The 16,176-nt window shown below is 49.8% G+C and overlaps 1 protein-coding gene across 1 annotated transcript; it reads right to left on the bottom strand.

The window, feature by feature from the left end:
* Positions 1-849: 849 nt before the first annotated feature.
* On the bottom strand, positions 850-3,018 carry LOC123100150 (indole-2-monooxygenase). The gene is made up of 2 exons (XM_044522122.1): positions 2,097-3,018; positions 850-1,745 (listed from the first exon to the last, which is right to left on the bottom strand). The coding sequence occupies exons 1-2, from the start codon at positions 2,991-2,993 to the stop codon at positions 1,122-1,124; spliced, it is 1,521 nt and encodes a 506-aa protein (XP_044378057.1). The 5' UTR covers positions 2,994-3,018; the 3' UTR covers positions 850-1,121.
* Positions 3,019-16,176: the final 13,158 nt, after the last annotated feature.

The following is a 16,176-nucleotide window of genomic DNA, read 5'->3' as shown; positions in this document are numbered from 1 at the left end:
CCTTGCAAGCAATGTGACTAATGAGTTAGTTACGGGATGATGCATTACAGAACGAGTAAAGAGACTTGCCGGTAACGAGATTGAACTAGGTATGAGGATACCGACGATCGAATCTCGGGCAAGTAACATACCGATGACAAAGGGAATAACGTATATTGTTATGTTGTTTAACGGATAAAGATCTTCATAGAATATGTAGGAGCCAATATGAGCATCCAGGTTCCGCTATTGGTTATTAACCGGAGATGTGTCTCGATCATGTCTACATAGTTCTCGAACCCGTAGGGTCCGCGCGCTTAACGTTCGATGACGATTTGTATTATGAGTTATGTGATTTGATGACCGAAGTTTGTTCGGAGTCCCGGATGAGGTAAAGATTCATATATTGGAAGGCTATATTCGGACATCGGAATGGTTCCGAGTAATTCGGGTATTTTTTGAAGTACCGGAGAGTTACGGGGATTCGCCGGGGGAAGTTAATGGGCCTTATTGGGCTTTAGTAGAGAGAGGGAAGAAGGGCCACGAGGTGGCGCGCGCCTCCCCCTGCCCAAACCGAATTGGACAAGGGGTGGGGGGCGGCCCCCCCTTTCCTTCTCCCTCTCCCTCCTTTCCTTCTTTCCCACTCCGAAAAGGAAAGGGAATCCTACTAGGACTTGGGAGTGGATACGGCGGGGAAGGTGGGTGTAAGAAAGAGGAAGAAGATGAACTGCAGGAGGTTGAAGAAAGGACGGGAGCTACCCATCTGATTTTGATCCAACTAATGCAAATCCACGAATTCAACTAATGCAAAAAAAGTTTCATGCACCAGGATAGGTGCTCCCTTCATAAATATGCACATGACCACTCAGACTGAAAGCAATGGAGTAAAATCCAATAATACTACACCTACGTGATCCTTGGACACCTACATAACCTTCCAACAAATTCTCTTGCCCCACCCCCCCTGAATTTCATCGTGGTGGGGCCCATCCTCTCCCCCATCCCCAATCACAGCACGCACATCATCATTTACATAAATTCCTTACCTAACCTTTCGTAGGTGTAGCATTGCTCAATAAAATCTGCCATTATTGATCTAAGATTGCAGTATTTGGTGCCACAGCAAGACGTGAATGACCAATCTAGAGGTGGTGAGGCACACGTGGCACAAGAAGCAGCCTCTCCTTGCGGTGCACATCAAACCCGAATTCCTCCGTCATATCGACGCTAGAGGATCCCTCCGGTAGCTCCCAGTTGAAGTGGTAGACAAGGTTGGCCAGAATGATCTCGAAAGTGACGGCAGCGAAGCTTATACCCGGGCACATCCTTCGCCCAGACCCAAAAGGCAAGAAACGAAAGTCGTTTCCCTGCAAGTCGCAAGTGGCATCCATGGCTTCTTCCATGAACCGCTCGGGCACGAACTCCTCCGCGTCCTTCCAGCTGGCGGCGTCCCTGCCTATCGCCCACACGTTGATGATCACACGCGTCCCGGAGGGTATGGTATGGCCCTCTACACCGCAGTCCGCCACGGAGAGGTGGGGTATCATGAGAGGCCCTGACGGGTGCAGCCGCATCGCTTCCCTCATCGCGGCCTTGAGGTAGCTCATGCTTCCTAGGTCGTCCTCGGTCACCATCTCTTTTCCCTTGGTGGCGCACCCTCTCACCTCGGCTTGCAGCTTGGCCATTGCCTGTGGTTTCCGCATCAGCTCAGCCATGGCGTAGTCGAGTGCTATGTAAGTTGTGTCTGTCCCGGCTTCAAACATGTCCTGCAAAGATTTGAGCAATCAATTAGTTATTCGGAAAGACTAAAAATCTGACATCGGATTCTTAGACATGGCATCATGGCAAATTTAACGTTATCATGGCAATTTATATTGACGCGGGATGGTAATTTTAGCGTGCAAGCATGACAATTTTTATGGCAACAAATGAACTGGGGAGGATTTGCCATGCTCGCCAAATAAATTTACCATCCTCGACCAACACAATTTGCTATGAAAAAACCTTTGATTTGTCATAGCTAAAAATCTCACGTTCCCTGGATATCTGGGTCCTAGTTCTTTGGGAGTGAAACGTGTGCAATTTGCAAACCAATTAACGGAACTACTAGTACGTACCACTAGTATTGCCTTGATGTTATCTCTGGTCAGGCTGTACTCCTGTTGAACGGAGAGCAACACGTCGATGAAGTCCTCCTCCTCATCGTCATTCGCCATCTTGCTCGCGTGCTTGTCGATGAGGTCGTCCAGTACGTCGTCCCATCTTCTCTTCAGCTTCACGGCCTTGGCGGTCACCATGTCCAGCCTCGCCAAGATCGGAAAGTAGTCCGGCAGGTTGAACCCCCCTAAGAGCTTGCAGTGGATCTCCAACAGCTCCCGGAACATCTGGTTCCGGCCGGCCTCCCGGGGGAGCCTGCCCAGCACGGCCTGGCACACCACGTCGTTGGCGAAGTAGATGAAGAGCTCGCTCACGTCCACCGCCGTGCGCGCGGTATCGGCGGCCGCGGCCCGTAGCCTGGCCAGGACCAGCCGCACCTCCTGCTCGCGGGCGGCGCGGTTGGAGCGGACCTTCCTGGCGGCGAGGAGGTGGGTGGTGACGAGCTTCTTGGTCCGCCGCCAGTAGTCGCCGTAGGGGGCCAAGGCCACGTTGGTGGAGCCGTTGGAGAGGATGTCGCCCACGGCGGAGTGCGGCCGGGACGCGAAGAGGTGGTCGTGCGTGCGCAGGACGGCCTTGGCAGCGCGAGGGGACGACACGACGAGCGTGGGGACGGCGCCGAGGCGGAGGAGCATCACGTCGGGGCCGTGCTTCCTGGCGAGGTCGCGGAGGGAGACGTGGGGGAGGGACCCGACGAGGTGGAGGTGCCCGATCACGGGGAGCTTGAACGGAGGCGATGGGAGCTTGCTGCGCAGCTTCTCTGCTCCCGAACTCGACGCCGCCAGGTGCAGGGCGACGAGGAAGAAGAGTAGGAGGAGCCCTAGAGCCTGTGGTGTCGCGCTAGCACTTACAAGATCCATGGCTCTGCCTTGAACTGCATGTGTGCTTGTGTGCCAACTTCGTGTACTTGTATACACATAAAGTGCATGTGTGCCAACTGCCCACTCATGCTGGATCTTAATCCTACATGACTATGAGAACCACATTTGAGTACTAATCAAATCAAATTGAATCCGGCTTGTGTACGTCCCTTCGTCCCATCTTAATCTATCCGGACATGCTAGGTTGAAACTCATATCCGAGATGACTGTTTTTCGTTGCCAAATCCAAATCCATAATAAGTCCTCACCGCCGGAACGAAAGCAATGAAGCGTACAAACCAGTGCAAAAGTATGCCAAGGTACATAAGTTGCACTGTAGCGAACAGTACAAGAGCACCGTAGGTGTTGCGATGAGCTGCCCACTGCCCACCCACACAGTGCAGCGTACTACTCCCCCCTCCATAGTTACATGTCACCCTCATTAAACGTGATTAAACTTTGGCCCACCATTTCACTAATAACATATTAATTATATATTATGAAAAATATAGCATTTGTGATTGTATTTGAAGACAAATGATATATTCATTTTGTAACTTACCCCCGCCGTACCATAATATAAGAACATCTTATATTATGGGACAAAGGGAGTATAACACATGTTTTATTGATCAAATTGATGATCAAAGTCGAACTTTGGAATAAGTGAGCGCTATGTAAACAAAGACATATGAAATATTTTTCCTAAAGTCGGCACTCTAGCATACTATCAATAATCTATTTATAGTAGAAGTTGCACAGAGTATGCTACCGAGACACACATACCGACGGACAATGCACAAAGCCAAAATCACACATCACACACGTTTGGAGAAACATGTGCAAGATAAGGTCACTGGTGCTATCACATACCATACGAAAATCACGTGTTGTGTAACTTGTCAGGCACACAATTCGGCCTACCTAACCGTGTGATATCTAGGTGTGGAATAGTGTCGTCGTTGTTGTGAGCTGCCTACCCACGGTGCAATGTCCTATGCTACCCAAAGAAGACGTTGACATTACGATCGCCATTCTCGTAAGACTTGGCTTTTTAGATTCAATCTAATTCTTGTACTCCATAAACATCATATTAATAGAGACTCGTAGCAGGACTAGGGCTATTTTCCATCTCAAGGTCTTGAACCTCGGTAAAGACTGCGGCTTTGTAGTTTTTAGTGAAATCCCTCTGGGATCCTACATCCATCTCTATTGTCTTCCATGACTCGCAGCACGGCCATAAGATCGATGATAATTTCATCACAATATGATGGTAGTGTTGACAAGTTATCAGTGTAAACTTTGTGGGTCACAAGTGCTATGATTGGGCCACAACAACAATGTTACATGGAAAAAACGAGGTGAGATCACGGCTCAACGATACACCACACTGGGTTGAGCTTTATTTGTTGTATTAATTAATTGTGGTATGAACTATTTGTTGTCGGAACTAATTTTTGTTACGCAATATTGTGGTACATGAAAGGGTGCACAATATACATTGAAAACACTTCATCACTCCATATTTGAAACACAACATGATAGGAATCAACCACATTATTGCAATCGCTTGCAAAATTAAAAACATTACATCACTGCATAAAATAAAATTACATTGCTTATAGGCTACTGTTGCACATCAATTTATTGAGGCCTAGATGCAGTTTTTACTTCCATGAACCAAACTATTGCATATTGTAGTTTTTTCATTTGATGTTCATGTGTTCCAAGAGTTGTTTTTCAAACAAGGCAAAATACTTGCATTTTCACTGATTAAGGAAGAAGGTTTAGACAAACCCGTCAAACGGGGAAACAAAACAAGTACTCTCGCAGCATTACAGTACTCAAGTGTGTAGGCCCTGCCAAGGCCCAAAACATGGCGTCCTCCTTGATCTTTGAGATAATCACCATCGTTGGGGCACTGAGGTTGCGAAGGACTCTGGCATTCTGCTCTTTCCAAACTTCGCACATAACAAGCATCATCTAGGAGGAGATGGCCTTCCTGTGTTGGCCCCTGATCGTAACCATATCGACCCACCGGTCCTTCACCGAGGCCAGCAGGCGCCAATCCAAACTAATGATGTGTTAGAGCCCAAGCCAAGTAGTGACCTCCGACCAAATCTGTCGCGTGTATCTTCAGTGACAAACGAGGTGCACCGCAGACTCCTATACTTGCTTACATAGGGATCACAACCCGTAGTTTGGCCATTCCACCGGGAAGCAACCTATCGATCGTCCATACCCTATCCTAGATGACAAGCCAGGCGAGGAACTTGCACTTGGGGGGAGCCTCCACACCGTGGGAACCATGGTCGTGGAGGTCAGCCCAAAAAGTTGTGCCTTGTCCGTCGAGTACTCCCCATTGGTAGTGAATATCCATGTAATGGTGTCCTGAATTCCTTGGGTGAGATTAATATGAGTAAGCTTTTCCCAAAGGGTGACAAAGTCCTGGATGTGATCCATTGACAAGCCATGATGAGTCTCGATCTGGTGGACCCATGAGTTATCCAACATAGCCATGCTAACCGAGCGGTTCTTCTTGCGAGATCTTGGAGGCGATGTCTCTCGGCTTAATGCCCTATAGACAAGGAAAATCCCGAAATTTAGCATTGTTCCCATCTCCCACAGTAACTTTGGTAGTCGCCGCGAAAATATCACGATCATTGTTATTACAAGGTGATCCAAGACCAAAGCTAAGTCTTAGGGGGGTCACCCATTCATACCAGAACCAACGGATAGGAAGCGCAATGGCAAACTTCTCTGGGTTAAGAATACCCAGTCCACCGCAAGATTTTTGGCTTACAAACTAGCTCCCAATTGACTTTGCACTTGCCTTCAGACACCTTTTCACAACCTGCCCAAAGATAGGTGTGTCGCAAAGAATTTGTCTTCAGTTTAACCTTGACAAGCACGAGCGGCTTAAAATGATAAATTGCAATGGCTGTCAACGCCGCCTTGACAAGGACAATCCGGTCGGGGTGGCCACATGCTTGCCACACCAAGGTGCAAGCTTACCCGCAGCCTTGTCCTCAAGGTGCTAGAAATGAATGTGCTTCTATCTTTTAATCGACAGAGACACTACTAGAAAAAGGCTTACTAGTGGCGCACCAGTTTTGCCTACTAATGGCGCACTACTGGTGCGCCACTAGCACCACGCCACTAGTATTTTTTACTAATGGTGCACCGCTGGTGCGTCATTAGTATCTGGTATACTAATGGCGCACCAGGCAGTGCGCCATTAGTATAGGCCACGGTGCGCCATTAGTATGCCTCCCAGGGGGCCATATATACTCATGTGCTTTGCCATACTAATGGCGCACTGCGGGGTGATGCGCCATTAGTATCCTTTGGCATACTAATGGCGCACTGCTGGGTGATGCGCCATTAGTATCCTCTGGCATACTAATGGCGCATTGCGGTGTGATGCGCCATTAGTATCCTTTGGCATACTAATGGCGCACGTTGGTGTGATGCGCCATTAGTATGTATATTAGGGATTATTATTATTTTCTTTTCTGATTTTTGCACAGATTACAAAATATATTATTGGACAGAATATAAGCAGCACCACACAGCAACAGCAGATTCATCGAATACAATAGAAGATTAGTCTCCGGATACAATTCATCATATTAGTCTCCGAATTCAAAAGACCGAACAAAGATAGAACATTACAAGTCTCGAGACCGCGAGTAGCGAGTTTGTCTTCACATTACAAGTCGATATCGATCATCTAAACTACCATCACATAGAAGAGAGCTGCGGTCATCACGATGAGCATCATCGCGATGAAACTGGTCTTCATCCGGTTCCTCCAACGCTCCCTCCTCTCTCCCGCTAGATAGCGCGCGTATCTAGATTCCGCCTCCGCCCTAGTGGTGTACCCTTTGTAACTGTTACCGCTGAAACGGTGAACCTATCTCCGACACTCCTCCCAGTCGTCGTAGACTCCGGGAACCTTACCCTTGTACACGACATACGACGGCATCTCTATGCACTAGCCAAACAACAGACAATACATAAGCAATATATAAGTATGCAACAAAAGGATCGGAAGAGAAAAGCAAGACATTAATAGCACGATTCATGGTCCTACTAATAAATAGCATCGATTACATCTAAGTTGAACGACTGTCCAAACCAAAGAGGCATACAAGTTCATTAAAGTTTAATTACAACATGAGCTAATCAATGTTTCAGAACTACACATAGCATCACTACTTTCGACTCGACTCATGGGACCGGAGCGTGGATGAAGCCGCCGTCTGTCGTGATGGTCATGAAGTCGCGGGCGTTGTCAGCCTGCATTTGTAGCGTTGTGTCTATCTCACTGTTGGACGGTTGAAATTTGAGGTAGAACTGCCCCGAGGTACGAAGGACATCTTGATGGATGATTTCTGCAAACTCTGACTGGATGCGAAAGAATTATTGTCGGATGTCCGCGTCCTGGATTGCCGCCAAGCTTGAGGCCCAATCTTTGAGATTATTTGGTAGCAGAAGGTGATTATGGTCCCGTACGATCGCCCGCATGTGATGGAGGGCGTAGTAGGCATCCTTCTGACCGCCAGGCGGCTGCTTGACGCAGGGGAACGTCGTATTGTGGGTGAACACGTGTCTGCCGTACCTACGAGATGGCCTTTTAAAGGTGCCTCCAGATGCGGTGTAGCCGGGGAGAGCATCATCAAGAACTTTCTTGATATTTGTGTAGTCTATCTTGGAGTCACGGTCCGGGTCGAAATACGTGGCCATGGAATATTTCGGGCTTAAGAGGATGAGTGTGCAATGTGTGTCACTGCACAGAACACAGAATGTTAGAAAAAAAAGAACGATCAAAATCTAAGAAATCATATGTTACGGGGCGGTTAGGAGATGACTTACTCGGGAAAGTAAGGCACGAGGAAGTTATCCTTATCTGGGTTTGCCAGAATGACGCCTTCGAGGTGTGAACTCGCGACTTGCCGGTCCCCAGCGCTGCCCAAGATCTTGGCACGCATGTAGAAGGGGTCGACTATCACAATGTCCGGGGTCTTGTCTCTAATGATCCGCATCTCCATACTCAGCGAAAACAGCCGAACGAAGGTGTAGTGCAGCGGATGAAGGTTAAGCATAGCAAAGATGTCATCAAACCGCAGGACGATCGTACCCCCGACGGCGCTATCCACAAAGCCCTTGCCCTCTGGCACCTTGGCCACGAAAACCGGGTATGCCACATCATTCTCTCTGAGACGCCGCTTCTCCAAAGAAAGAACACTGTCATGGAGACTCCGCATAGCACTGGTTGCAGCATTGAGCATATTTGTCGGTAGTATCGGCCTACCCGCCACATGCACCCTCCTCGAGATATCCTTAGGTGAAGGTGGCCCGTCCTGAGCACGGATCGTACTCGGTGCCGGCTGGCTCGCACTGGCGCCCTTGTTAGTCTTTCGTTTCCGTCCCTTCTTCCTGATCTGCTGTAATGGGATTGAGTTCTGCTCACAGACCGCCTTCTTGAGGGTGTTGGGGCTGATAATATTTGACACCTCAGCTATCTGAGGCTCGATGAAGGCGGCAGCTGGAGGCGTCTCCTGAGAACTGAACGCCAGACGACGCCTGTTGCAATTGGGTTTCTCCGCCGTACCAGCTAGATCGCGGTCATCTTTTTCAGGGTTGGGTTCTTGAGAAGGAGGCCCGCAGAACTCGTCACCGTACCCATGTTCGGCAAAGTACTTATCGACGTTGGAAAATGTACCGCCGTCGTTGTCGTCGTCGTCCGGATCCTGTGCCATATGCATGTCCGGATCCTGTGCCATAGGGATGTCCGGCATGTCCGGTAGCATTGCGGCGTTCTTGCCATGGCTTGGCGCTGGCACGACTGGCGGTCTTGTCTGTGGGGTGGTGTCCCCCGCCCCCAAACGAATCTGGCTCTTCGGCCAAAGCAGGGGCCAGCTTACACAGGCGCTGAGGGTCATCACATCATCTTCGTCGGCCCCAGCGGGTCGAATCGGAGGTAACAACTCGTCGCAGCCTGGCAGCACCCGAACCAGTTCAACCCTATACAAGGTGGGTGGCATCGGATTACCGTGGAACACGCGGTTGCCCGGTTGAACGATTCTGCCCTTGGCGACATCGACCAACTCGCCGCCCATGAAGTGCAGGAGAGTGCAAGGAACATCGGTGGCGCCCTGCGAAAACATGTAGGGCGTCAAGGATGCCCAGTCAAAGGCAAGGAGATGAAGTCATCGGCCGAGAGGCTTAGTTACCGTGATGCCGTCGAGCTCGGCTAATGTCGAGGCACCGCCAACGGCGGGCGTGCGCGTGCAACTGACGGAGGGGCCGCTTGCTGGCGAGGTGCCGGCCGGCGTACACCCGGGTGCATTAAGCTCCAATGCCCGTGCCGGCGCCGGAGACACGAATACCGCCTCCGCCGGAGACACCAATGGCGCCGCCTGCGCGTTGTGCGAGTTGCTGGCCGTGAAGCTGGGAACCGGGGAGGCCCCTGTTGGCCGCCCGCAATCCACGTCGTCAGCCCCTGAATCAAGGTAGGCACAATGGCGGTGAGCGTCGTTCCCAGTTGTTGTTGCACTTGCTCTTGGACAATCTCCGGAATCCGCGCCACTTGTGCCTTGAGTTCTTGAACCTCGCGCGACTGGCTTTCCGAGCTGGTCTTTTTCTCCTTTCGCCCACCAGCGGTATAGTATGACGACCATTTTGTGGACAAGCCTTTGCCGGCCACACGACCAGCTGACGACGGCTTACTGAGCTTATCCTTGTTTTTCATTACGTTCAACGCCCTATTTAAAGGGGTGTCAAAAGGGGAGCTCTGAGACGACCCCGCGCTACTGCTTTCAGCCTCCTGCGGAAGGAATGTGAACCATTTAGAAATTTGGCTTCATTAATTAGAATGCAACCATATGGAGCTAATTACGCGGGGGTGTATTCCTTACCAGAACAAGCTCAAGCGCCCTGGTCTTCGGATCCGTGGTAAGCTCCTTTGTTACCGGGTCCTCCTTGTACCGGGCCCTGACAAAGTTCCTGGTCTGCTTGTCACGTAATTTCTCGAAGCGGGGCGGTAGGCCTTGCTCGGCACGCTCCGCGTCCTCCTTGTCCCATATAGGCTCCGCCACTCTGTAACCGCCGGGACCGAGTTGGTGGACCCCTAAGTTCAACTCCCGCATTTCTTTCCCCCACTGACTTGATTCGGAGGTTGCGCTGCTCTCGCACTTGATCTTGAACTCCTTGTAGTCATCTTCGCTCATCAAAGGATATTTCGCCTTGATCTTCTCATAACTATCACCTTTTTCAATCATTGCCTTCACCGTGCTTCTCCATGTAGACAGGGCCGTGCTCATCCTCGTGAGGGCGGCACTGTTCACTTTATTCCCTGAGAGGCGTGTGTTTGCAAACTCAGCGGGGAACTTGTATCGTTCGTGCAGCTTTGTGAAGAGGAGGCTGCGCAAATTCCCTCGGTCCTTATGCCTTAGGTTCTCGGTGTTGATCGAGACGGTGCTCCGGAGAATGCACCCGAGCTGAACCGAGTACCCCTTGACTACATGTTTGGGCGCCGTTGGATGCCCGTCGGAGTTCACTTCAGTAAATTCCTCCTTGACGGTGCCGAGCACGTTCGGGCGCCGGTCCTTCCGTTGCCTCTTCGGTTGGCTGCCATCTGTGCGTGCGCCGCCATCATCAGTGGTGGCATCCTCGGCGGCACCATCAGTGGTGTCATCCCCGACGCCACTAGGGGTTGTGTAGTCAGGATCGGTGTCTTCCGCGGCGGCGTCCTCATAGCAGTGAGGTTCTTCCTCCATCTCCTGGGACAGCTCCCAGAATTGCTTGCCGCCCGAACCGCCGACCTCATCGTTGTGGGCCATGTTTCGCTCTAAATAGGAAAAAAGTTTGGTCAAAAAGTTGGTTATTGTCAAGGAACAAGATCATGGTCTCATCATTTAGGGTTTGTCGACACCGAGGCATCCTAAAAGCTAAGCTTTTATCATTTAGGGTTTGTCGACGCCGAGGCACCCTAAAAGCCTAAGCGTACATCATTTAGGTTCTCATCGACACCGAGGGACCCTAAAAGCTAAGCTGGGAAGGAGAATTCTAAGTTGGGCTTAATCACTTGGCTCTATTGCCACCTATGGTTTAATGCAGCAAGAATAAAGGGGCAGTTGATCCTACTTAATTAAGTACTAAGATACCCCGGCCCATGCATTAGTCGCAAGTACCCCATATGTCCTATTTTTAGCAAAGTCATGCTAAAATTCACGAAAAATTTCAGCATGACCTTTGCTGAAAATAGGACATATGGAGTGCTCGAATTTGCCGGAACGGAAGTTAATCGACATTCCGGCAAACTCAAGGGCCTCTCGGGATACAGTTTTCACATACATGAAGTTCTCAGCATAAGCATAATTGTTCTGGAGATTGCACATATATTTTTTGACAGCAAAAATTCAGAAAATGCATTTTTGTCAGTAACACAGAAAACAAAAACCATCAAAAAAATTGGGCACATATTTGGGTACCTCTATACAAGGTGGTGTATACAAGGTGGTACATATTTGGGTACACAGAAAACAAATACAATTTGGGTACATAAGTGTTATACATTTCTCTGAATAGTATCCAAGGTGGTGTAGATCTCTAAGGAGCTGCATTAAAAGGGAAGGGCGTGCGGCAAGATGCCATCAAGCTCCCAGCAGCAATGGTCACAAGTGACAGGAGCTGTGCCTGCCACTAGAATGAGCACTTTTAATTTTTTGCTTCTTCTTTTTATGAGATAGAAGCACTTTCAGTCTCAGAAACAAAGATCACACATCTTTATAAAATCAACTTTACAGGAAGTATTCGTGTAAGGAAACATTAATAAGTATCTAAGTGTTTTCAGTTCATTTTATACAAAAGACAAACAACAGCCCTTTTCTTTTGCACCGGAAGAAAATGCTAGTACTATGTGATAAGCTTTAGAAAATGGAGTACTTATAGCAACTGTGCAGGCAATCAATCCAGGCTTCTCCTGGTGATCCAAAGCAACAAAGAATAGAAGAAAAGCACCAATATACCAGGGAATTGCAGCCAAGAAGAACCCTAGTAAGAACCTTCAAAACAAAACCAACCTAAAGTCTTTAATATGGATTGATTGTGCTTTCATTTTAAATTTGCAGGTAAGAACAATGAACTTATAGAAACTCCTTAATATGAATATTATACCGATGATAAAAGAAGTGAGACAAGAAGTGTCTGCAGCCTTGAGTAGATTCCCGGGACAAGGTTGTTCACCCTGCTCATATCAAATATTATGTTGTATTAGCAGCAAGTAGACAAGCCTCCATACATCAAGCCCTAGTTATCTTATGCCAGTAAATATAAAATAAACAAACTTAATAGGTGGTTTATTTTTACTCTGCTCTCACCCTTCCTATTGCGTAGTTACTATGTTCCCAATGTCAGTGAATTTGCAGTCTTCAAAGATCAGAAAGTTGATATCGTACGCAAATCACCAAGAGCTCTACTAGTTTCAGACTAGATTTACAGAAACTAACTGCCTTAAGATTGATAACAACAGAACCCACTAGCTGCCTTAAGCATCTCATCAAAAAAAAATAGGAGGGGATCCCGAACTACAAGTATGCTGATAACTAAAATCAAGCAGAAAACCTTGGATGGCTGCGGCGGCGGTTGCGGTCTGGCGGCAGGTGGGAGGAGACGGGGCGAAGGCGAGGGAGGGGGTGGGTGGGTGCGGCGAAGGCGAGGGAGGGGTGGGTGGGGGCGGCGGAGCCCGGGAGCTAGGTCGGCGTCGGTGCAGCGTCGTGCTTGCCGGAGGTAGCCATGGTGGGAGGAGGCAAGAAAACCTAGGGGGAAGGGGGGAGGGGAGGAGAGGGGAGGAATCACCTATGGGAGAACGGCAGGCTGCCGTAGGAGAACACCGACGTCAAGGAGGCTGCGGGTAGCGGCGCGTCGAGGAGGCGGCGCAGTGGGTCGAGGGATGGGGGGCGGCGGCGCGGGGGAGCTGCAGTGGTGGGGGGGCGGGGGTGGAGTCCGGCGGGGGTCGGGGCGGCGGGGTCGTGGGTCGGGGCAGCGCGCGGGTGGATCTTGGCGAGGGAGAGGGACAAAGGGGAACTGGCGAGGGAGAGGGAGGAATTAGCTATAGGGGGGAAACTTACTAATGGCGCACCACGAAGCGGTGCACCATTAGAATGTTTTTTTATATAGCAATGGCGCACCCACGATGGGTGCGCCATTAGTAAACTTTTTTTTATATAGCAATAGTGCACCAGCCAGAGGTGCGCCATTAGTAAACCTTTTTTATTATTATTTTTTATGAATATGAAACAGTAATAATTTTTTATAAAAACAGTAATAATATTTATGAATATGAAAAAATCATCAAATTTATTATTTGAAAATATAATCAAATATTTGGGGAGGGTGCGGGGGGTCGGCGGCGGCGGTGGAGCGGGGGGAGGGTGCGGGGGTCGGCGACGGCGGCCGGTGGAGCGGGGTAGAGGGTGCGGGGGGTGCTCGGCGGCGAGGGGGACCGGATCTGGCGAGGTGGGATAGCGATCGAGATGGAGGGGGATCGAGATCGAGTGTCCATGAAATTTAAAAATATTCATGAGTTCAAAAAGTGCCCATGAAATACAATCGAGAAATGAAGGCTACAATTTAAATACAATCGATCTTAGCTAGCTATCTGTTCACAATCTTCTTGCCCTTATTTTTCGTAAATGGAGTTCTTCTCTTGAACGGGCGTCCTTTAGGTAGGGTGGTCCTGCTTCTTCTTGTGGTGTATGCTGATACTTCATCGTCGTCGTCATGTTCCATCTTCGGGTCGCCGTACTTGTCGAAGTCTTGCTCATTGGCGACTCCATCCATTCCGATGATCTTTCTTTTGCCTCTCCTCACGACAACACGACTGGGCTTTGACGGGTCGGTAATGAAGAAGCATTGGTCCACTTGGGAAGCCAGTACCCATGGCTCATTTTTCGCGGTGACGTTCGCGCCTGCGGTCTTGGATTTGGCTTCGGGTATAACCATGGTGGTGAAATGCCGGTCTTCTTTTATGACGCTCTTGGCCCATCTGACACGGAACATCAGGACCTTCTCTCCAGCGTAGCTCAGCTCCCAGATCTCCTCGATCCTTCCGTAGTATCTGTCCTTGTCGATACCGGTGTAGGATTCCATCGTTACCCCGGAGTTCTGATAACCATCGCTCTTCATGTCCTTGTCCTCGGTGTAGAATGTGTAGCCGTTGATATCGTACGCCTCATACGTCATCAGGTTGTGCTCGGCGCCCTATGACAAGGCGAATATGAGTTGTTCTTCCGCAGAAGAATCCTCATGTAAAGGGTACGACAGAAGCTTCTGCTTGAACCAATGCGTGAAACATGAGTTGTGCTCTTTGATTATATCTCCGTCCGTCCTCTGTTGGCCTCGGTCATTGTACGTCTTCTCAATAAACGTTTTGTGCTCTACCACCCAAGGATCGACCACGTCTATGTGTTGTAGCGCGACTAGGTTTGCTCTTTCAAAGTCGGCGAGTCGACCATCGAAGTCGACATGCATTTCGCGGCGACCCTCACGGTGACCCCATCCAGCGAGCCTGCCGAGGTACCTGTTGATGGGCAGACCAACGGGGTTCTCGATGCCTAGATAATTCGTGCAGTAGGAGATGCACTCTTCGGTCAGAAAGCCCCTGGCTATGCTTTCCTCTGGACGTGACATGTTGCGAACGTATCCTTTGATGACACCATTCATCCTTTAGAACGGCATCATGCTGTGCAGGAACGTCGGCCCGAGTTGGATGATATCCTCCACGATATGGACCAGCAGATGCACCATAACGTCGAAGAATGCGGGCGGGAAGTACATCTCAAGCTCGCATAGTATCACCACGATCTCTTCCTGTAGCCTTCTGAGTTGCCTCACGCCAACCGACTTCCGAGAGATGACGTCGAAAAAGTTGCATAGGCCAAATAGCGTTTCACGGACGTGCGCGTCCATGATCCCACGGATTGCAACTGGAAGTATCTGCGTCATCAGCACGTGACAGTCGTGAGACTTCATCCCGCTGAACTTCTGCTTCGCTGAGTCTAGGTATCTGCTTAACTTCCCCGCGTAACCGTAAGGAAGTTTTACTCCTACGAGGCAGGTGAAAAACTGATCGATCTCCTCCTGACTTAGAGTGAATCACGCGGGAGGGAAGTCATTTCCGGTCTTCTTCGCCTTTTTGCCTTTGCGACGACTTTCCGTGTCCTGCTTCGCCTCATCATCATCATCATCATTAGCGTGAAGCTCCTCCCTGATGCCCATTTATTTCAAGTCTGCCCTTGCTTTCAGCCCATCTTTGGTCCTCTCTGGCATGTTGAGCAGGGTACCAAGCAGACTCTCGCACACGTTCTTCGTGATATGCATGACATCAAGGCTGTGAGGCACACGGTGGATCTTCCAGTACGGCAAGTCCCAGAAAACAGACCTTGTTTTCCATACCTTCAGCAGTGGCTCTGGCGCCTTAAGCTTTCGCTTCTTTCCCGGCTCTGGCGCCTTTTGCTTCTTTCCCGGCACTGGGCAATCTTTCCAATTTTTCAACAGCTCGTCTATTTCCTCGCCGCTCCTCGTACGCGGGCGTCTTCGGGGTTCGATTTCACCATCGAACAGATCCTTGCGTTTCCTCCACGGGTCATCGTCGCGAAGCCACCTTCGATGTCCCATGAACACGGTTTTCGAAGACCCGGGATCTCTATCTAGCTGGCGATACGTTGTGTCATCCATGCACCTGACGCATCCAGAAAATCTGTGGACCACCTGCCCCGCGAGATATCCGTAACCGAGATAGTCGTGCACCGTCGTGAGCAGTGCGGCTCTCATAGGGAAATATTCTTTCTCTGCGGCGTCCCACGTATTGGCTGGCGTTTTCCACAGCGTGTCTAGCTCCTCTTTCAGCAGCCCCAGATACAGATTGATGTCGTTCCCTGGTTGTTTCGGCCCTTCAATTAGCATACTCATGTGAATGTACTTCCTCTTCATGCACAACCAGGGGGGAAGGTTGTACATCCACACAAACACAGGCCAGGTGCTATGTGTGCTTCTCTGGCTGCCAAACGGATTGACTCCATCGGTGCTCGCGCCCAGCACGATGTTCCTTGGATCGTTCCCAAATTCTGGGTGTTCGAAGTTCAACGCTTGCCACTGGCTCCCATCCTTAGGGTGA

The sequence above is a fragment of the Triticum aestivum genome, chromosome 4D, assembly GCF_018294505.1.
Source record: "Triticum aestivum cultivar Chinese Spring chromosome 4D, IWGSC CS RefSeq v2.1, whole genome shotgun sequence".
Lineage (NCBI taxonomy): Eukaryota > Viridiplantae > Streptophyta > Magnoliopsida > Poales > Poaceae > Triticum > Triticum aestivum.
The sequence above is the reverse complement of the archived record's forward strand: the minus strand, read 5'-3'. Positions and strand labels throughout refer to the sequence as shown.